The 22053-nt window shown below is 42.1% G+C and overlaps 1 protein-coding gene across 4 annotated transcripts in view; it reads right to left on the bottom strand.

The window, feature by feature from the left end:
* Positions 1-22053, bottom strand: part of LOC115142646 (signal-induced proliferation-associated 1-like protein 2) — a 99538-nt gene that overhangs the window by 24343 nt on the left and 53142 nt on the right. For all 4 annotated transcript variants that reach the window (XM_065001581.1, XM_065001580.1, XM_065001578.1 and 1 more), the window contains exons 6-11: positions 20482-20585; positions 15453-15610; positions 10447-11026; positions 8730-9004; positions 6484-6699; positions 989-1138 (exon numbers count right to left, since the gene is read on the bottom strand). In XM_065001581.1, the coding sequence (XP_064857653.1) occupies positions 989-1138; positions 6484-6699; positions 8730-9004; positions 10447-11026; positions 15453-15610; positions 20482-20585 (1483 nt within the window). The remainder of the gene's footprint in view (positions 1-988; positions 1139-6483; positions 6700-8729; positions 9005-10446; positions 11027-15452; positions 15611-20481; positions 20586-22053) is intronic.

Below are 22053 nucleotides of genomic sequence, written 5' to 3' on the forward strand. Positions count from 1 at the left end.
TGCCTTGCAACCTGAGAGCCAGGGTCCGGCTGGAGCCTCTGGCCTGGCGACTATAGACTTGTCTGGACTGCAGAAGGTCAAGGAATGGGGTCCTGGAAGAACCAGGATGGGAGGGGGTGGGGGTGGGGGTGGTAATGGCATTGTTCTGTCCTAGATAGGCCGTCTCCTCTATCATATGGTCCTACTACATATACTGAATATATGGGTCACTGTATTGAATATATACACTATGCTGAATATATGTAAAGCACTTTGTGACAATGGCAGAGGTAAAAAGTGGTTTTAAAATAAATGGGATTGAATCATATACACTATTGGTCATTGTGAATGCTGAACAGTTATGAAAATCGCTTTGGATGAAAATGCTAAATGACCATAGTATTATTATTATGGTCCTCTTTCTGTATAGATTATGTGCCATCTATGCACATGTGGGGATAGTCTGGTTTAAGAGGGTTGATAGGAGTGTAAATATGTAGACTGTTGCACTTTTCATATGCATTTTAATTGTGCATTATGCTGCGTTTCTATGTATTATGCTCTTTGTCTTTTTAAGCACACTACCAAATGAAAGTTGATCTAATCTAGGAGCAAAGAAAAGCACCTTATTAGATGACAGCCATCTCTCCCATTCATTTGTGCTTGGGGTCTGTAGATTTCTCCAACAGATGCCATCAAACATGGACTTGATTATTTTGAGGAACGTAAACATCTAATAAACTTGGGCGGGGTTTCTACTTTTGGCACTATTCCATCGGCATCATTGCCCCAGACAAGCTCAATCAAGCGCAGATACAGTATTTTAATATTATTGTATTCAAACCCAGTCTGCTGTGTATGTAACTCTCCATCGAGTGGCGAGGCATGAGGTTGAGTGTCTTAAAATGTACACCATAGTGGTGCTAAAATATACACCATAGTGGTCCTAAAATATACACCATAGCGGTCATAAAATGTGCATCGCAGCGCTGTGCCCTAATGCACTTACCCGTTAATGTATCCAGCCTTCTGGGACCAGGTGCCACAGGGTCCGGGGTCACTGGACGTGGACTGGTTGCTGGGGGAGCTGCAGTACAGTTGTCCAGGTTCCCGACTGCTACAGGAGGCCGTAGGGGATATCTCATATTCCTGCAGTACCCTGAAAACCACAAAATAACGTTTAGGGGACGTTTAACCAAACGGGCCTCGACCGCCAAAGTGCCCCACCTGTAGGCTACAGCTTCAATGGCCCTGTTGAATGGAAAGGGTTAGTTGTTAGTTGGATTCTCAAAAGGGCCACACACTCCAGGTCGAAGGGAACACTTTGACTGTACCTAGCAGACAAAACTAAATTGCCCACTAGGTGGGTCACTTTGGATAAACACATCTGCTAAACGACCATGTTATCACTCATGTTATTCTCAAAGAGCCTTCGTGACAATGTCAGGCGTGTCAATACAACTCATCGCCTAGTCTGGACATATGATAAACGTGCCCCTGATGTTTGTTTGTTTGTTTTGTGTATCATCATGTGCATTGTGCCAAAGGTCAAATTACAGAGTGTAGATAAGATGTTTTATTTTGTATTATTCGATACTGACAATACAAATAGTAGGTCAACCATTAGACAGTGACGATAAATAGTAACTGGACTACTAGAATCCCATCCATTTATGAAGAGTGTTTGGGGAAATACTAGGGGAACATAGCATAAGTACGCAGAAAGGCCAGGCGTTATTCTTAGCCTGAACAGACTGTTCTAAGCTTGAGCCTCCGACTCGTGAGATGCTTGAGCCTCCGACTAGTGAAACTCGACTCTCCCGCCGGCCCGGGAGGAACGCTGAGCCCTCGAAAAAAAACACAGAATCCCAGATCATATGGAAAAGCTGAGATGGGATCGTAAATGTGCAATGGGTAAGCGAGCATAATAGAGGGTATATATTGTAGGGCAGGGAGGAAGGCATGAGGTGGTGTGAAAGGGAGGATAATCTTGCATATTCAGCAGCTTTGGAGCAGGCCTGCTTCGCAAGGCGTTGGCAGCTGCAAATGGAGTCCCACTCCCTCTTAATTAGCTGGCGAAGCTCCAACTAGGAGTGGAAGCCACAAAGTGTTTGAATTCAAACAACCCCCACACAAACATATGCAGTGTCTCCGTGTCGTTTCCCTTAGGAAAACATGTCACCTTAATGGTTCCATTGTACTACCTCAGAGTCTATCACCTCTGTTTTTTTCTGTAGAACCCAGACAAAGTGTCACATATGACAAATATGGTATGGTAAAAGGGTGCGTGAAATGTAATGTTACATGAATCATAACCCAGAAACCGGTTTTCATATTTCCTGCTGGTAATGGTGTGGTGACTCCCGGTACGCTCCACAGTGTTAATAAGAACCAATATGTTACTATATCAACTGGTCTGGTCCAAAAAGTAGACTGAGAAGGCTAGTGTCTTGGAAATACGTGGTCATTTTAATTTTGTTACTCATTATGGTTTGATTTTCAAGAAATTTCAGTGACAAATGAAAATTCTAACTTTGTTCTAAAAGCTACCCCCACCTAAGTGTAGCTCACAAGCGCTAACTTAAAAACCCAAATAAAAGGACAATGACTAGTGGGTCAGGACTTTAGGTTCACTAAAGTCTAAACACTAGTTTATCAAAGTGCACTGCGCTTTATTATGGCCGACAATTTTCGTACTCATCACTGCATTCTCTACCAGAAAGTTGGTTGGCCCTCTGATGTCACGTAGGTTGATACATTGCTACGTTCTCATTTATAAAGCCCTTTTACATAAAGTCCCACTGTACCGAACATCATTACTAAACTTTAGACACCCGGTCTCAGGGATGGCGAACTCTGGAAATTCCTTTGGTCTATACAGAGTTAGGCAACTCTGCTTTTATAGTTTTCTTGCACCTTATTTTGTGGAACAATCGTTCAAATGTGATGTTCTGGTGCCTCCAGGGCAATTCAGAAAGCTGATTGAGGACCTCATTACTGATGAACGTGTTTGTTTATTCTGACCGTGTTTTTCTTTCTGCTTGCATTTTGTATTTACATTTTGATGTGGGTATTTTCTGGAATTTATGTAATTCAGGGTCTCATCTGTAAAAGAGATCATGGTTTCAGTATGAATCCCTGATAAAATAAAGGAGAAATAAATGCATCATTTGGTGCCAAAGCAGGGTTGACATCTTAACTCCTGACATCTTAAGTTTAAAGAGAGAAATATCAGACACCAGAAGAGTTTGTAGGGAAGCAAACAACCTATTTTGCTTTAAAAGTATACAATTACCGAAACAATGAACCTCTTTTGTGTGAAGTGCAGTCCATATGAAATGCCCATGTCTCCAAGAGAGCGACGTGTCTGATAAGAACAGTTTATATGGTTGCAAACAGGTCTATAATATACACTGACTGAACAAAACATTAAGAACACCTAACACCTAATATTGAGTTGACCCCCCCCCCCCCCCTTCCATCAGAGCAGCCTCAATTCTTCGGGGCATGGACTCTACAAGGTGTTGAAAGCGTTCCACAGGGATGCTCGCCCATGTTGACTCCAATGCTTCCCACAGTTGTGTCAATAAGGGAACCTAGCCTTCACCTGGATTCACCTGGTCAGTCCACGTCAGTGGAAAGAGCAGGTGTTCACAATACTTTTGTACACTCGGTGTAGACTTGTAAAGTCTTTCATACAGACATTTTCAAGGACACTCCAATCTGAAAATAGAGTGTTTAACTCCTGAGAGGACAATCTATGCCAGAATCATTCCTGTGAAACCATTGACTAGAAGGGAATAACTTCATCTCAATTTTCCGCCACGATAAGGAAAAATGACAGCCAATAGGCTGTGCTTTTCTTTTGACAAAAGGTCAAACTCATCCCACAAAAATGCACTACTCCCACATGTACACACACATACCGGTATGCTTGCATGCACACACACAGTTGTCATACAGTTGTAAAAGGATATGCACACACTGATTATGTGAAACACCACACATACGCATGGCAACACACGCGCGTTCAACCTGATGCACCCTTGCATAGCTGACATGTAATGCAACACTGCCCAAAAGACCAGTGCTGAGGTAGCCTTACTGTCACTGTGTGTGTGTGTGTGTGTGTGCGTGCACGCCGATCGGGGACAGACCACAGCAGAGAGGCAGTGCAGGGCTGCAAACAAGAGCCTCAACACTCAGGAGCTCAATAAAACATTCACATGCCTTGACGCCCTGCTAGCGAACCCCACAGCCCCCCGCCCTCAACCCCTCACCAACTTCCATGCTGTGTGCCAAGTTCAGTAACAGGGGCACAACACGGGAGGTCGATCCACAATCCTTATAGACAGAGTGAAAAAGTAGATGCTTATGGAGTGATATTGGTGCCAACAAAATTAAACATTTCATAATACAAATTCTGATAAAAATTCTGTTGCCACTAAAATCACTCCATAAAACATGACCAAACATATGGGCAACCGCGAGGAAAACCCTCAAGTCTCTTCTGTTAGTTTTTCTGTTAGTATCATATCAAGTGCCAAAGAGTGCTTATCATCTACATTCAGCATTGATTCAGTAGTTTCTTTCTAGTTCTGGTATCCACTGTGTGTGCAAACACCATCTGAAGCAATGTCTGTGAGAAACACTGCTTTAAGTATCGTAGCGACAGCATGTTAGTTGGAATTAGAGCTGGGTCGAGTTCATTAGGGATCAACAGTAGAAAACTGACAAACAGGGATGGTTTACCTAGACTTGTCAAATAACAAACCCTATTCCTGTTTACCATTGCAAATCGTTGTAAAACACTCAGTTGCTTTTCCCTAATGAACATGCCCCTTCTGCCATCTTGTTTTTCTTCCCGTCAGAGCAGTCTCCGTTTCCCAGTCATGTATTTGCCACTTAATTTTATGCTAATCACATTACAAAAACCTTGACCTCATTATGCACGGCCTATGCTAATGTTGCGCAGTGTCAGTGATACTAAGGATAGAAGTGCCATTGTGTTCGTCGGGAAAATTATACAATTTCACTAACAAAAACAGGTCAGCAATGAGTCCTATTCAATTATTAGTAAAGGTCCTTGGGAGGAGTCAGACATGATTGGTCAGCAAATCTGTATATGTATATGACATCTGAGTGACTCTTTATACCAAGCAAGGAAGCATGTTTGATGTAATATACACTACCAAAAGTTTGGGGTCACTTAGAAATGTCCTTGTTTTGGAAAGAGAAGCATTTTTTTTGTCCATTAAAACAACATGAACGATCAGAAATACAGTATAAACATTGTTAATGTTGTAAATGGCTATTGTAGCTGGAAACGGCAGATTTTTATATGGAATATCTATAGAGGCCCATTATCAGCAACCATCACTCCTGTGTTCCAATGGCACGTTGTGTTAGCTAATCCAAGTTTATCATTTTAAAAGGCCAATTGATCAATAGAAAACCCTTTTACAATTATGTTAGCACAGCTGAAAACTGTTGTTCTAATTAAAGAAGCAATAAAACCGGCCTTTAGACTAGTTGATTATCTGGAACATCATTTGTGGGTTCGATTACAGAGTCAAAATGGCCAGAAACAAAGTACTTTCTTCTGAAACCCGTCAGTCTATTCTTGCTCTGAGAAATGAAAGCTATTCCATGCGAGAAATTGTCAAGAAACTGAAGATCTCGTACAACGTTGTGTACTACTCCCTTCACAGAACAGTGCAAACTGGCTCTAACCAGAATATAAAGAGGAGTGGGAGGCCCCGGTGCACAACTGAGCAAGAGGACAAGTACATTAGTGTGTCTAGTTTGAGAAACAGATGCCTCACAAGTCCTCAACTGGCAGCTTCATTAAATAGTACCCGCAAAACACCAGTCTCAACATCAACAGTGAAGAGGTGACTCCGGGATGCTGGCCTCCTAGGCAGAGTTCCTCTTTCCAGTGTCTGTGTTCTTTTGCCCAGCTTAATCTTTTCTTTTTATTGGCCAGTCTGAGATATGGCTTTTTCTTTGCAACTCTGCCTAGAAGGCCAGAAGTGATGGTTGCTGATAATGGGCCTCTGTACGCCTATGTAGATATTCCATTAAAAATCAGCCGTTTCCAGCTACAATAGTAATTTACAACATTGACAATATCTACACTGTTTTAAATGGACAAAACATTTTATTTTATTTCAAAAACAAGGACATTTCTAAGTGATACCAAACTGTTGAAAGATAGTGTATCTCAAGTTTCCTTTGGTGCATGATTATGAGTGTCAAAGGCAGGGATACTCAAATCTGGTCTCCAAGTACTGCTGATGTAAATTCTTCTGATAAGCAGGGACTGATGAAGACAGTGCTTGTGAGTGGAATCTCTAACCAACCAGTGACAATGACTTTACCCTGTTCGAAAAGAAAACCGGCAGCACTTTGGCCCTACAGGCTCAAATTTGAGTACCTCTGATCTAGGGCGTTTGAACTTGGAACTATGAGTCAATGAAGATGGAGGTGGGTGCTGAGGTGTACCTGGTCCCGTCCTGTTGCTTCCTGTCGAAGGAGGTGCTGCGGGAGATGGCCCCCTGGGCGTAGTGGAACATCTGCTGCCCGGGGCTGGGGCCCTGTGTGGGGGAGGCCCGGGACATGGACGGGCCGCCACCTGGGGCGGTCGAGACGCGGTGCCAGCCGGCAGCCGTGGTGGTCTTGTACTCCACCACGGGGACACGGTACATCTCTGAGCAGCTCCTGATAGAATAAATCAAAAGACACATTAGCAATTCAGCGTCTTACAAAACAATCTTAAAACAGTGAAGTACATGTACTAAAATTATACTGTAAGAGTATGAGTTGTTACCGTGTTATTAAGTGCATCTAATGTAAAAATGTGTAAATCCTCTTCCTTGCCAAATATGTTATACTGTAAGTCAATGGAAGATATAAGTTGAGATTTGGCAGATGGACTGCATTTTAAGAGTTAGGTTTTTTTGAGATTTTTCAATGCCCGTTACATTTTTCCACAAACCTCACTAATTGATACGTCCATTTCCAAACTGGTATAGCCTCGTTCCACTTCTTTCTTGCTTGATTTAAACGTCAGAATACAGTATTTACCCAATATTCTGAGTGCAATCTCCCATTGCATTTGGGACTAGTCGCTGCTAACTTGTGTCCAACTTCATCCCAATTTACTGCTCCTTTGCTACAGTTAAATATGTTAAACATTTGCGGATGGATATGAGCTGCATTGACTAAGCCTGTGGCCGATTGATAACACTGATAACAGCCGATTGATCAATAACACTGGTATTAGTATTTTATTTGGAACCCCGTTAGCGGTTGCGAAAGCCGCAGCTCCTCTTCCAGGGTTCCACACAAAACACAACATTAATAGACAACATTGATTAATTTAACAAGCCCATTAGGTCATGACTACAGAGATCATTAGCTTTGAACTAGCCAAGTCCCAAAATGCATCCTATTTCCCTATTCTGAACAAAAATATAAACACAACATGTAAAGTGTTGGTCCCATGTTTCATGAGCTAAAATAAAAGATCCCAGAAATGTTCCTATGGATAATGTTCTCTTTCACCCTGCTTGATTCCTGTTAAAACATGATTTGGCAAGTCTCAAGTTCTCAACACAACAGTTCACCAACCAACCCAACGACTACCTTGGAATGTCCCAAAAAAATGGCACAGCACGAAAACCCGGTCTTGATTCATACATGTTGGCCCAGTCTCAAATGGCACAGGTCCATAGGGCTCTAGACAAAAGTAATGCGATACGTACACTGAACAAAAATACAAATGCAACAATGTCAAAGATTTTACTGAGTTACAGTTCATATAAAGAAAAGAAAATTATAAATCGGTCAACTGAAATAAATTCATTAGTGTGCACTTAGTATTTTTCTGCTTTTGTTCTGTGTAGCGCTGTATTTTCGTGGCGTCATTACGTCATCTACTTACATTATATACGTATGCACTTCAGCTTTGACATCGGTTTTGCACATTGGCTTGATGTCTAGCTTAACACCGATGTTGGCATTTTTAGCTAATATCGGCCGATTCCGATATGCTCACCGATATATTGTGCATTCCTAATTTACATCCCTGTTAGTGAGCATTTCTCCTTTGCCAAGATAATCCATCCACTTGACAGATGTGGCATGTCAAGAAGCTGATTAAACAGCATGATCATTACACAGGTGCACCTTGTGCTGGGGACAATAAAAGGCCACTCTAAAAATGTGCAGTTCTGTCACACAACACAATGCCACAGATGTCTCAAGTTGAGGGAGTGTACAATTGGAATGATGACTGTAGGAATGTCCACCAGAGCTGTTGCCTCACAATCACAGACCACGTATAATCACGCTAGTCCAGGACCACCAACTTCTTTACCTGCGGGATTGTTTGAGACCAGCCACTCTGACAGCTGATGAAACGAAGGAGCATTTATGTCTGTAATAAAGCCCTTTTGTGGGGAAAAACTCATTCTGATTGGCTGGGCCAGGTTCCCAAGTCCCATGCCCACCCATAGCTGCGTCCGTGCCTAGTCATGTGAAATCCATACATTAGGGCCTAGTGAATTTATTTCACTTACCGATTTCCTTATATGAACTGTTACACAGTAAAATCGTTGAAATTGTTGCATTTTAGCGTTTACATTTTTGTTCAGTGAAAGAATAAAACAACGCTTGGGACAGATGTTTTTGTAAGAGCAATTTAGCTTAGTTAAGTACAAAGAAGGAGGAAGTGGTGTTTAAGCTACCTCCTGGGTGTGCCGTCCTCATGGGGCTGGACGATGACCACACTGACCGTGTTGGACGTGCGCAGCAGGTCGATCATCTGCTCGTGGGACAGTGTGGCCACGGCCACCTTGCAGATCTCCATCAGCCGGCTGCCCGGACGGAGACCCACCTGCCAGGCGAAGCCGAAGGGCTCCACGTCTGCCACCACACCCTCGAAGTTGACGTGGAATCCCAGCTGGCCCAAACTGTTCCGCCGGAGGGTCATCTCCACTGTTTCGCAGCCCCGGGTGACAATCTAGGGCAACATGACCAAGAGAGTAAATTTCAGCCTACTTTGATCTAATGGATTTATTAGGGTTTATCCATGTTGGCAACTGTTTTGAAAAGTTATGAGCATTACCTTATAAGGCCAACCTTTACCCCAGTTAAAGTTGCTAATTACTACCTCTCCGTGAGGTTGTGGTTTGACCTAATCCACACATATACAAAACCTTAACAGCACTGAAGCTGATGAGAACTTAAATTATTATCCCTTTCCATTATAAAGTTGGTTGAAAAGACTAAGGGCTCCATTCAATCCAACTTGGCAACAAAAACAAAATATAGTCCAAACGTGGCCTGAGCTGGCCTCTTGAAGTGCAGGAAAAAGTTGCGGGATTTGACAAAAAAAGTGTGCCAACAATAGGAGAAATACCTAGATAATTTCAGAATAAACCAGCCAATCTCACAATGTCAAGCTCTGCAAAGATTAGGGTCGTCACGAAGCAAAAGGTTAAAAGACACCAGCTCTGTTTGGAGTGGCAACGTGTCACTATTTTTCATCCAGACTCCCCAGTTCTTCACCCCTTTTTAGCATCTCAAAGCCTGGGCATCTGAGGTGAATGGTATTGTGACAACCTTAGCAGAGGCTTTAGATACCTTTGGATAATCCCATTTAACCGAAATTAAAAGGGCTTGGGACAGAGAGCTCAGGGACACCCGACCCCATACGACCTCTCGTCTCCCCCTAAATAATACAATTATCAATCAAATGACTCAATCAATTCGTGGGAAAAAAGCAGGAGGAAAGTACACGCCCTGGTAGGCCTTAATTGCCACCAGTGATTCAAGAACAGTAACTTTTAACAACAAACGTATTGTTGTGAGGCTGAGGTAAAGTGGCGGTATAAATGGGGGACATCTGCTGACCTGCTGACTAATCTGCTGTGACTTGGGCTGGCTCCCATCACCTCACTGCAGTGTTCACCCATAGTAAACTATTTAGCTTAACAAGATCTTTTCACATCAGATCTTTCACAGGGCTGATCTGACTGGTCAAAATACCAATTAGTTAGGAGAAGAAAAAAATCTGAATTGGGATGCCTGTCAAAACGCAGCCAAATACTGAGGTACAAGTGTCTTATGATACTTATGTCTCAGGCAGAGGTGGCCAATCTTCTCTGGGCCAGTGTGGGTACAGCCAAGCAGTAACAAAACCAAGTGATCAACTAAACCTAGTCTTCAGTAAATACTTGGAGAAGTTGAATCAGATATGTTCCTTGTGGGTCCGATTGACGACCCCTGGTTTAAACATTGAGGCGTGGTTTCCTGGACACAAATTAAGCCTTGACTAAAAAGCATTCTCAATGGAAAATCTTAATTGAAAATGCTTTTTAGTCCAGGATTAGGCTTAATCTGTGTACAGGATGTGTAGCACTGAATTATGTTGTCTTTTAGCCTCCCACACAACCTTCTTACCTCCAACCTCTGCATGATCTCCCGGACGTCGTCCCAGCATCCTTCCTGCGTGGAGAACACCACACACTCGCCTCGCTCATAGAAAAGTCGGACGCTCCCGGATGTTGAGCTCCAACCGAGGACGTCGCGGCAGTAGCAGTTGAACACCACCTCCTTGGACGCCTCTTCGATCAGCACCACAAACTCATTGGAGACGGCCAGCAAGCAGCCAATGTCTGCTGACTGGCCAAAGTCCCGGGCCACCACGGCCCAAGTGACCGCCCCGTAGCTCTGGAGGTGGGCGTTGCGCCGGGGTCGGCTGCGCTCCTTCTTCTTGACACCCAACGAGATGAAGCTGAACTTGGCCGCCGAAGAGTCCACGGGGGTGGCGCTTACAAAGTTCTCGGCCAAATCCTTCAGGTACTCTTGGCGCGTGCGCATGGCCATGGCGCGGAACTTGTCCGACTTATGCACTGCATTCTCGCCGTTCATCATCTTGGCCAGGAGGAAGTCCCGGAACATGGCCGACTTTGGGAAGAACACCCCCTGGGGGATGGGAGGACCAAAGGCGGGCACGTCTTTAGATCTGGTGACCGCCACACTAAAAACAAAGAAAAACAGCCATTTTAAAATCGCTCTGTCATTTTGCATCATAATCTTTTCTAAGTAACACAAATAGGTCATAACAATACATTTGAGAGAGATCTGTTGGGGGATTTTGAATTACAGCCATTATGGCCATTCCCTGGAAATGGAAAGGTTCCAAACTGCTGTTCTGCTAATCCGAAATTACAAGAGCAGAACAAGTGGTTTCACGACCAACTGTACGTCATATTAGATAGCTGAAGTGCTGTTCCATTGCGTGAATATAATGGACTACACTAGCATATTTTTACAATGCTCTATTATAAATAGTGTGTGTGGTATCAGTTTAAACAAATAGGAGGTCCTTTCAATTCTCACAGTGGTGTAGGTAGTGACAAGCAACTGATGTTTCTGTAGGATCAGAATTCTGATTCAAGACTCAGGTCCGCTAACAGTAAGGGCCGGAAATCATTGTAGTGGAATTTAAGTAGTTTCTTTGAAATTGGACAGCAACATCTCCAAATCTGTTTTGATTTATCACAGGTGCAGCAAAATACTTGTGTTTCTAGCTCCAACAGTGCAGTAATAGCTAGCAATACAAAATCGTAAAATACACAATCAAGAAAAAAAAACTAGCAATGTCAAGAGACTGGAATATATATACACACATACATATATTGATATGTAAAAGGCAGTACACAGTATTGTACAGCAGTAGTTATACAGGTTGAGCCATGACTAGAATTCAGTATATAAAGTGAATTCGGAAAGTATTCAGACCCCTTGACTTTTTCCACTTTGTTACATTACAGCCTTATTTTTCACTCATCAATCTACACATACTACCCCATAATGACAGAGCAAAAACAGGTTGACATTTTTATTTATTGATTAAAAGTATAAAAAAAATATTATATTTACATAGGTATTCAGACCCTTTTCTCTTTTCTGCAATTACAGCTTCAAGTCTTGGGGTTGAAGCTACAAGCTTTGCGCACCTGTATTTGGGGAGTTTCTCCCATTCTTCTCTGCAGATCCTCTCAAGCTCGTCAGGTTGGATGGGGAGCGTCGCTGCACAGCTATTTTCAGGTAATTCCAGAGATGTTCGATCATGTTCAAGTCCGGGCTCTGGCTGGGTCACTCAAGGACATTGAGACTTGTCCCGAAGCCACTCCTGCATTTTCTTAGCTGTGTGCTTAGGGTCGTTGTCCTATTGGAAGGTGAATCTTAGCCCCCAGTCTGAGGTCCTGAGCACTCCGGAGAAGGTTTTCATCAAGGATCTCTCTGTAGTTTGCATCATTCATCTTTCCCTCAAACCTGACTAGTCTCCCAGTCCCTGCCGCTGAAAACCTCTCCACAGCATGATGCTGCCACCACCATGCTTCACTGAAGGGATGGTACCAGGTTTCTTCCAGATGTGACGCTTGGCATTCAGGCCAAATAGTTCAATCTTGGTTTCATCAGAGAATCTAGTTTCTCATTTAGGTGCCTTTTGGCAACTCCAAGTGGGCTGTCATGTGCCTTTTACTGAGGAGTGGCTTCCGTCTGGCCACTCTACCAGTTCTCCCACCCCACAGAGGATCTCTGGAGCTCTGTCAGAGTGACCATTGGGTTCTTGGTCACCTCCCTGACCAAGGCCTTTCTCCCCCAATTACTCAGTTTGGCTGGGCAGCCAGCTCTAGGAAGAGTCTTGGTGGTTCTTAAACTTCTTCCGTTTAAGAATGATGGAGGGCATTGTTCTTGGGGACCTTCAATGCTGCAGAATTTTTTTTGGTACCCTTCCCCAGATATGTACCTCGACACAGTCCTGTCTTGGAGCTCTACGGACAATTTCTTCAGCTTCATTGCTTGTTTTTTGCTCTGACATGCACTGTCAACTGTGGGACCTTATACAGACAGGTGTGCACCTTCTCCAAATCATGGTCAATCAATTGAATTTGCCACATAGCAAAGGGTCTGAATACTTACATAAATAAGGCATCGGTTTTTAATTTTTTTAATTTGCAAAGAGTCCTAAAAACCTGTTTTCGCTTTGTCATTATGGGTCATTGTGTGTAGATTCATGAAAACAATTAATTTGATCAATTTTAGAATAAGGCTGTAACTTAACAAAATGTGGGAAAAGTCAAGGGGTCTGAATACTTTCCGAATGTGCTATAAATATAAAGTGGTTAAACAGTATGTAAACATTATTTGTCTGCTACTTGAACTCTGATGCATTTATTTGGGCTGCAATCTCTGAGGGGGGGGGGGGAGAGTAATTCTAATGAACTTATCCTCTGCAGCAGGGGTAACGCTGGGTCTTCCTTTCCTGTGGCGGTCGTCATGAGAGCCAGCTTCATCATAGCGCTTGATGGTTTTTGCGACTGCACTTGAAGAAACGTTCAAAGTTCTTAAGATTTTCCGGATTGACTGACCTCATTGTTTTAAAGTAATGATCTGGCAAGAATAGGGCCTTCTTCTGTATACTCCCCTACCTTGTCACAACTCAACTGATTGGCTCAAACACATTAAGAAATTCCACAAATTAACTTTTAACAAGGCACACCTGTTTATTGAAACGCATTCCAGGTGACTACATCATGAAGCTTGTTGAGAGAATGTCAAGAGTGTGCAAAGCTGTCATCAAGGCAAAGGGTTGCTACCTTAAAGATTCTCAAATATAAACAAATATATTTTATGGTTACTACATGATTCCATGTGTGTTATTTCAAAGTTTTGATATCTTCACTATTATTCTACAATGTAGAAAATAGTAAAAATAAAGAAAAACCCTGGAATGAGTAGGTACCAAACTTTTGACTGGTACTGTAGGTATTTATCTTTTTCAGGTAGGATTGGGCAGGGTGCAGTGCAATGGCAATCACCCGGGGTCTGTTGAAGCGATATGTGAATTGTAGTGGGTCTGGGTTTCAGGTAATGTAGAGGTGATATGATCCTTAACTAGCCTCTTAAAGAATGATGACAGAAGTGAGTGCAAGGGGCGATAGTAATTTACCTTCACTTTCTTTGGTACAGTAACAATGGTGGACATCTTGATGCAAGTGGGAACAACAGACTGGGATATGGAGATGAAATACGTCCGTAAACACTTCAGCCAGCTGGTCTGCACATGCTTTGAGGACGTGGCCCTGCAGTCTTGCAAGGGTTAACACTCTTAAATGACTTACTCATTTCGGCCACAGAGAACGAAAGCAGAGTCCCCGTGAGCGTTGGTGGCTCGATGTAGTTTTCCTCTAAGCAGGTGATGGTGTTTAGCTCGTCCAGGAGCGAGGCGTGGATGTCCGCGGCGTGTCTGGTTTTCCCTTCATAAATCGGTGATTGTCTGGAGTCCCTGTCACATATGGATCATGTCTGAGCCGTTTAATGCAAATCCACTGTGTACTGTTGTTTTGCCTCTTGATTGTGTTACTGAGGTCGTCTGCTTGTACACATCCATGTTCCCAGTCACCTTGCCATGGTTAAATGCGAAGGTTCGCGCTTTCAGTTTTGTGAATGCTGCAATAAATCCACGGTTTTTGGTTTGGACGAGTTCTAATCGTCACAGTGGGAACAACATCCTCTATGCACTTGCTTATTAACTTGTGTAAGTAAATACTGTTCTCAGAGGCGAACCAGAATATTTCCAGTTCCGCGTGATCAAAAACAAACTTGAAGCATAGATTTCAATTGGTCAGACCAACATTGAGCAGTCCATACCACAGGAGCTTCCTGTTCCTGTTTTGCATAGCCTAAAAAAAGGGAGAGTAGCAATGATCCACGGTCCGTGTTGCGCATGTATCACAGGAGATGTGTTGATAGAATTTCTGTAGCGTTTTCCTCAGATTTCCTTTATTAAAGTCCCCAGCTACAATAAATGCGGTCTCAGAATAAGCGGTTTCCAGGTTGCACATAGAAAAGTGTAGTACCCTGAGTGTCGACTTGGGTGGGAATATACACGGCAGTGACGATGACCGAAGAAAATTATTTTTGGAGGTAATGTGGTATTCCTGATTGGGAGAACTTTACCACAATCATACAGTTGTTAATCATGAAACGTATTTTATTTTTCCTGAATATTTTTTTCTTCCTGTCTGTGCGATGGACAGAGAACCCTGCTGGCTAAATGGACATGGACAATATGTCCACAGATAGTGTTTTTTTACAGAATCATAGCTATGTTACAGTCCCTGATGTCTATCTGGAAGGAGATCCTCGCCCTAAGCTTGTCTAATTTATTGTCCAGGGACTGAACGTTAGCAATGGAGGGAGTTGACACTTGATTCAACAATCATGAAGAGGCACTTCTGAATGATTGACTCTTGTAATGATTGGATTCCAGCCTTATTGAAATTGGGCCCTTAGGTACATGAATGATTGAATAAATGCAAGTTAATTTAAACCAGCTCTACACATCTCTCATGCCAAATGTTTTAGAAGTATCGGCGGTCTGCTTTGCTCACCTGTAGCAAACATTTTCTGTGCAAGGGTTGTGGACTTTGACGATGATGAACACGTGCTGGAAGTGCGAGCGAATGTTTTGGGGAGTGAAGGGAAGAGCACCAGGTTCCTGGAAGATGACGGTGACAATGTCATTTCCAATGTGTCTCTTCCTCAGTAGCTAAATGTCAAGAAAAGGAAACGGAAAAGAAAAAGCACATTAGAATTCAGAAAAGTAAATGCCCTTACAGTACATGAGAGACTATGACAGTGTCTCAATGGTCTCAAAAGGCCTAAAAAGACCTACATGGTACGTGAAAGAAATATATCCAATTCTTTATCACGAGTCAAGCTGTTAAGTGGTCAAGGAAAGGATATGGAGGACAGTACAACCTGTTTATTTGGAGTCTATCAGAGGGCATGTGGGAGCTATAATGCTGTCATATTGCTTACACCTCTCATATCCTTGCCAATCAACAGAAGTGCTAAAGGCAGTGGCTAGGGTCCAGAGGTTCCTAACAGGGCGATAACAGACTATGGCCTCCTGATCTCTGTTAAGTCCCTTGGTGTAGGGTAGGTGGTAAACAAACGGGATGAGGGGTGGAATAGGCCGGATCAAAGGGCTCAAGTAGTGGCAGAGCCTTTGCAGACCTTGGGGGGGGGGGGGGGGGGGCTTACAGCTAATCTCAGAAATCAAATGGGATCCCAGGGGAGGAATGAAACTTCAAATCCTGATAATCCTGATAATCAAGGCCCAAGACACATGCGATGCACAAGACATTTGGCCCATTCAAATTTCCCTAACGCTTAGAAAGGACACTGGCCCGGTATAGGTGGATTTCTATGAACGCGGGGCAGTTTGTCAGTCCTGATTCCTGGACATACTCTGCAGAGGGGCACAGTTTAAAGATGGCCGAAAATCTTTATTGCTGTAACTTAATTTTAGACCTCCAGAATAGTCCATTAATGAAAAAAAAACAGTGAATTGAATTAGAGGTCGACCGATTAATTAGGGCCGATTTCAAGTTTTCATGACAATCGGTAATCTGCATTTTTAGACGCCGATTACATTGCATTCCACGAGGAAACTGCGTGGCAGGCTAACCACCTGTTACACGAGTGCAGCAAGGAGCCAAGGTAAGTTGCTAGCTAGCATTAAACGTATCTTACATAAAACAATCACTCTTCAAATAATCACTAGTTACCTACACATGGTTGATGATATTACAAGGTTAGCTAGCTTGTCCTACGTGCATATAATCAATGTGGTGCCTGTTAATTTATCATTGAATCCCAGCCAACTTCGCCAAACTGGGGATGATTTAAGTGCATTCGCGAAAAAAGCACAATCGTTGCACGAATGTACCTAACCATAAACATCAATGCATTTCTTAAAATCCATACAAAAGTATATTTTTGAAACTTGTATATTTAGTTAAAATAAATTCATGTGAGCAGGCAATATTAACTAGAGAAATTGTGTCATATACAGTGGGGCAAAAAAGTATTTAGTCAGCCACCAATTGTGCAAGTTCTCCCACTTAAAAAGATGAAAGGCCTGTAATTTATCAGGTACACTTCAACTATGACAGACAAAATGAGAAACAAAATCCAGAAAATCACATTGTAGGACTTTTAATGAATTTATTTGCAAATTATGGTAGAAAATAAGTATTTGGTCAATAACAAGTTTCTCAATACTTTGTTATATACCCTTTGTTGGCAATGACAGAAGTCAAACGTTTTCTGTAAGTCTTCACAAGGTTTTCACACACTGTTGCTGGTATTTTTGCCCATTCCTCCATGCAGATCTCCTCTAGAGCAGTGATGTTTTGGGGCTGTTGCTGGGCAACACAGACTTTCAACTCCATCCAAAGATTTTCTATGGGGTTGAGATCTGGAGACTGGCTAGGCCACTCCAGGACCTTGAAATGCTTCTTACGAAGCCACTCCTTCGTTGCCCGGGCGGTGTGTTTGGGATCATTGTCATGCTGAAAGACCCAGCCACGTTTCATCTTCAATGCCCTTGCTGATGGAAGGAGGTTTTCACTCAAAATCTCACGATACATGGCCCCATTCATTCTTTCCTTTACACGGATCAGTCATCTTGGTCCTTTTGCAGAAAAACAGCCCCAAAGCATGATGTTTCCACCTTCATGCTTCACAGTATGTATGGTGTTCTTTGGATGCAACTCAGCATTCTTTGTCCTCCAAACACGACAAGTTGAGTTTTACCAAAAAGTTATATTTTGGTTTCATCTGACCATATGAAATTCTCCCAATCTTCTTCTGGATCATCCAAATGCTCTCTAGCAAACTTCAGACGGGCCTGGACATGTACTGGCTTAAGCAGGGGGACACGTCTAGCACTGCAGGATTTGAGTCCCTGGCGGCGTAGTGTGTTACTGATGGTAGGCTTTGTTACTTTGGTCCCAGCTCTCTGCAGGTCATTCACTAGTAGGTCCCCCGTGTGGTTCTGGAATTTTTGCTCACCGTTCTTGTGATAATTTTGACCACACGGGGTGAGATCTTGCGTGGAGCCCCAGATCGAGGGAGATTATCAGTGGTCTTGTATGTCTTCCATTACCTAATAATTGCTCCCACAGTTGATTTCTTCAAACCAAGCTGCTTACCTATTGCAGATTCAGTCTTCCCAGCCTGGTGCAGGTTTACAATTGTGTTTCTGGTGTCCTTTGACAGCTCTTTGGTCTTGGCCATAGTGGAGTTTGGAGTGTGACTGTTTGAGGTTGTGGACAGGTGTCTTTTATACTGATTACAAGTTCAAACAGGTGCCATTAATACAGGTAACGAGTGGAGGACAGAGGAGCCTCTTAAAGAAGAAGTTACAGTTCTGTGAGAGCCAGAAATCTTGCTTGTTTGTAGGTGACCAAATACTTATTTTCCACCATAATTTGCAAATAAATTCATAAAAAAAATCCTACAAAGTGATTTTCTGGATTATTTTTCTCATTTTGTCTGTCATAGTTGAAGTGTACCTATGATGAAAATTACAGGCCTCTCACCTTTTTTAAGTGGGAGAACTTGCACAATTGGTGGCTGACTAAATACTTTTTTGCCCCACTGTATATATATATGTAAAAAAATAAAAAATAAAAATCTAAATCGGTTGATCTGTAATCTGAATGCTGTTCCCAAGAGCTTTACGTAAAATACTGCTTACAACTGCAAAGCAAATAGAATCAACATGGTGCACATGACAATTCATTTATAGACCATGTTGCTATGGTCTAGATAGAAAGACCCACCCAGGCATATTCAGACACCAAGCAGAGTGGAGAATTTAATTGAGGAGTGCATGCGAAATTGTTGTCGTGGCAACATCTCCAGCAATAGCATTTCCAATTAACAAGTCACTGACTGGGGGAAATTATGCACGACTCTGAAATGATGAGTGCCAATTTCTAATATTGGAGAGCAGATTGTGACTAAAGGATCAACATGGAAAGCTACCAGTTGTAGTAAAGGGGTAGAAACTATAAGGAATGTTCATGATAATGATCACTATAATGATGATTAAAAAAGGGTTGCAGTTAGTCATTGACGTCAGTGAGAAAAATATACATTTTTCAGAGCAGCATAATTTTTTTCTCTCTCGCTTGACATGAGTTTCTGGGGGGGGGGGGGTTTACTATGCTAACATATGTAATTGTTTTAAGATGGTCATAGCAAGGATCATTTAGCTATTTGATGTTGAATTTTAGAACCCCTTTATCTATCCCCCCAAAATATTAAAACATTACGGCACTTAAGCCCATAGAAACACATTGATAACTGATTCATACATGGAAAAGCAGATAGTAAAATTTAAAAAAAAGTTAATTATTTTGGCACATTTTTAACCCAATTTGTTTGGTCTGACAAGCTCAGCCACCTTCCACTGCAGGCCACAACTAGCGGATGTGGTGGATTGAGACGCAGCCCATGCAATAAAACAGATACAACTATTTTAAAACAGACGGATTTGATGGGGGTGTTTTTATTTTGGTTTCATCTGACCGGGGCAGCGGAAATTGACTCGAGGGTTATGTGCAGTGGTGTAAAGTACTTCAGTAAAAATACTTTCAAGTACAACTTAAGTAGTGTTGTATCTGTACTGAACCATTTATATTTTTGACTTTTATTTATAAGTTTTACTTCACTAAATTCCGAAAGTAAATAATGTACTTTTTACTCCACACATTTTTCCCTGGCACCCAAAAGTACTCGTTACATTTTGAATGCTTAGCAGGACAGGAAAATGGACCAATTCAGGTGCTTATCAAGAACATCAATGGTCATCCCTACTGCCTCTGATCTTGGCAGACTCACTAAACACACATGCTTAATTTGTAAATGAGTGTGCCCCTGGCTTTCCGTAAATAAAAGAACAAGAAAATGTCGCCATCTGTTTTATAAGGAATTTTTACATTTGATACGTAAGTATATTTTAGCAATTACATTTACTTTGATAGTTAGATATTTTTAATACCAAATACTTTTACTCAAGTAGTATTTTACTGGGTGACTTCCACTTTTACTCGAGTAATTTTCTATTAAGGCATCTTTACTTTTTCCTCAAGTATGAAAATTGAGTACTTTTTCCAGCACTTTATGTGCACATCTCCAGTCAGGATTCAGCCCTTAATGTTTTGAAAATCTGACCTACTAGATCTTTGTGTTAATTATCAGTGTTCAATAGCACCTCTGAAGTGGCACTCCTAAATCTGGCTTTAAGGGCAGTTACAACAATATTCAAATACCTGTGGCAGTGACGTTTGCCAAGACCAATCTCTCATTTTACTTACACAAATGTTGGGGGTCCACTGCGGGTGGACACAGATTGACTAGTGCTGCTTTAAAGGGATACTTTCAGATGTTGGCAATGAGGCCCTTTATCTACTTCCCCAGAGTCAGATGTACTAGTGCATAGACATTTTACGCATCGGTGTCCAGTATGAAGGAAGTTGGAGGTAGCGTTAGCCCAATGACTGGAAGTCTACGGTATCTACTAGCATGCTAGCAGGTACCCATAGACTTCCAGTGTCCACTCACCTGTTGTCTGTTGTTGGGGGTGTAGGGGAGCAGTGTGGACACGTGGAACATCAGCTCATAGTCTTTGTAAGTAGTGTAGAGAGAATGTGTTCCAGTGGAATCCGCTGTAACACCCAAACAAAGAATTTAGGTCAGAGCAGAGACATTCTAAACAGAATTTAAAATAATGTAATATTGTAGTCTCTGGAGAAAAAAAAAATCTAATTACATGATCTGCAATAAGATCATTGAATACAGCAATAATAATCCTGTGGTATTTCCAGGGACGGACTGGGACCAGAAATGGGCATTTCCAACACTCTGGACCATTCGTTTCCTTGAGGTCCCCCATTATTAGTCAAATAACAATAACACTGCACAAATTATTTTTAAGACAGATCAGGCAATCTTGCATTTGCCTGAAATGCCCTATGGCCAGTCTGTTTCTGGGTATTTCTAAATGGCCAGAGCTTTCCCCAGAGCTCGGAAACGACACTGGCCATTGTTCCTGTATAGGTGGCTTTACATGAAAGCTGGGCAGATTGCGTGTCATTTCCAGGAATCAGGATAGACAGACACAGCTTTAAGATGGCTTAAAATCTTGACTGCTGTAAGTGAATTTCAGACCTCCAGAATAGCCCATTAATAATAAAAAAACAGTTATCTGAATGCTTTCCCCAAGAGACTTATGTAAGATGTTGCTTACAACTGCAAAGCAAATAGAACCAACAGAGTACACATGACAATTCATTTATAGAATGTTGCTATGGTCTATATAGAAAAACTCACCCGGGTTTATTCACAGACAACAAGTTGAATCAAGCTTTATTTATACAGCTCATTTCAGACATGGAATGCAACACAATGTGCTTTACAGGAATAAAACAGATGCAAAAAAGAAGGAAAGGAAAGCTTAAATATTTACTACACAACAAACAAGAATAAAATCTAAAGTGTGACAAACTGAATAACTAAAAAGCACCCTCAGGAAAAGCAAAGCAAAAAACATGAGTTTTAAGGTCTCTTAAATATATGTCCACAGTTTTGGCCCCCCTCAGGTTCTTTGGCAGGCTATTCCAGAGGCTGGGGGCATAATAACTATAGACTGCCTATAGTGGGGAACTTAACATGGAGTGCATGCGACCAGCCTATCTTTAATTTGACTGAACTGCTCAATGGTAGGTCTATTTCTAAATTCCTGTATTTCAGTCAGCAGAGAGATATACATAAATCTCTATATCTATATACACTGAGCAAAAATGTAAACGCAACATGTAAAGTTTCGGTCCCATGTTTCATGAGCTGAAATAAAACAATCCCTGCAATTTTCCATAAGCACAGAACCGTATTTATCTAAAACTTTGCACTCACATGTATTTACATCCCTGTTAGTGAGCATTTCTCCTGTGACAAAATAATCCATCCATCTGACAGGTGTGGCATATCAAGAAGCTGATTAAACAGAATTATCATTACACACGTGCAGCTTATGTATTAAAGCCATTTCGTGGGGTAAAACTTCATTCTTATTGGCTGGGCCTCTAAGGCCCGCCCATGGTTGCACCCCTTCCCAGTCATGTGAAATCCATAGAT

The sequence above is a fragment of the Oncorhynchus nerka genome, linkage group LG15, assembly GCF_034236695.1.
Source record: "Oncorhynchus nerka isolate Pitt River linkage group LG15, Oner_Uvic_2.0, whole genome shotgun sequence".
Lineage (NCBI taxonomy): Eukaryota > Metazoa > Chordata > Actinopteri > Salmoniformes > Salmonidae > Oncorhynchus > Oncorhynchus nerka.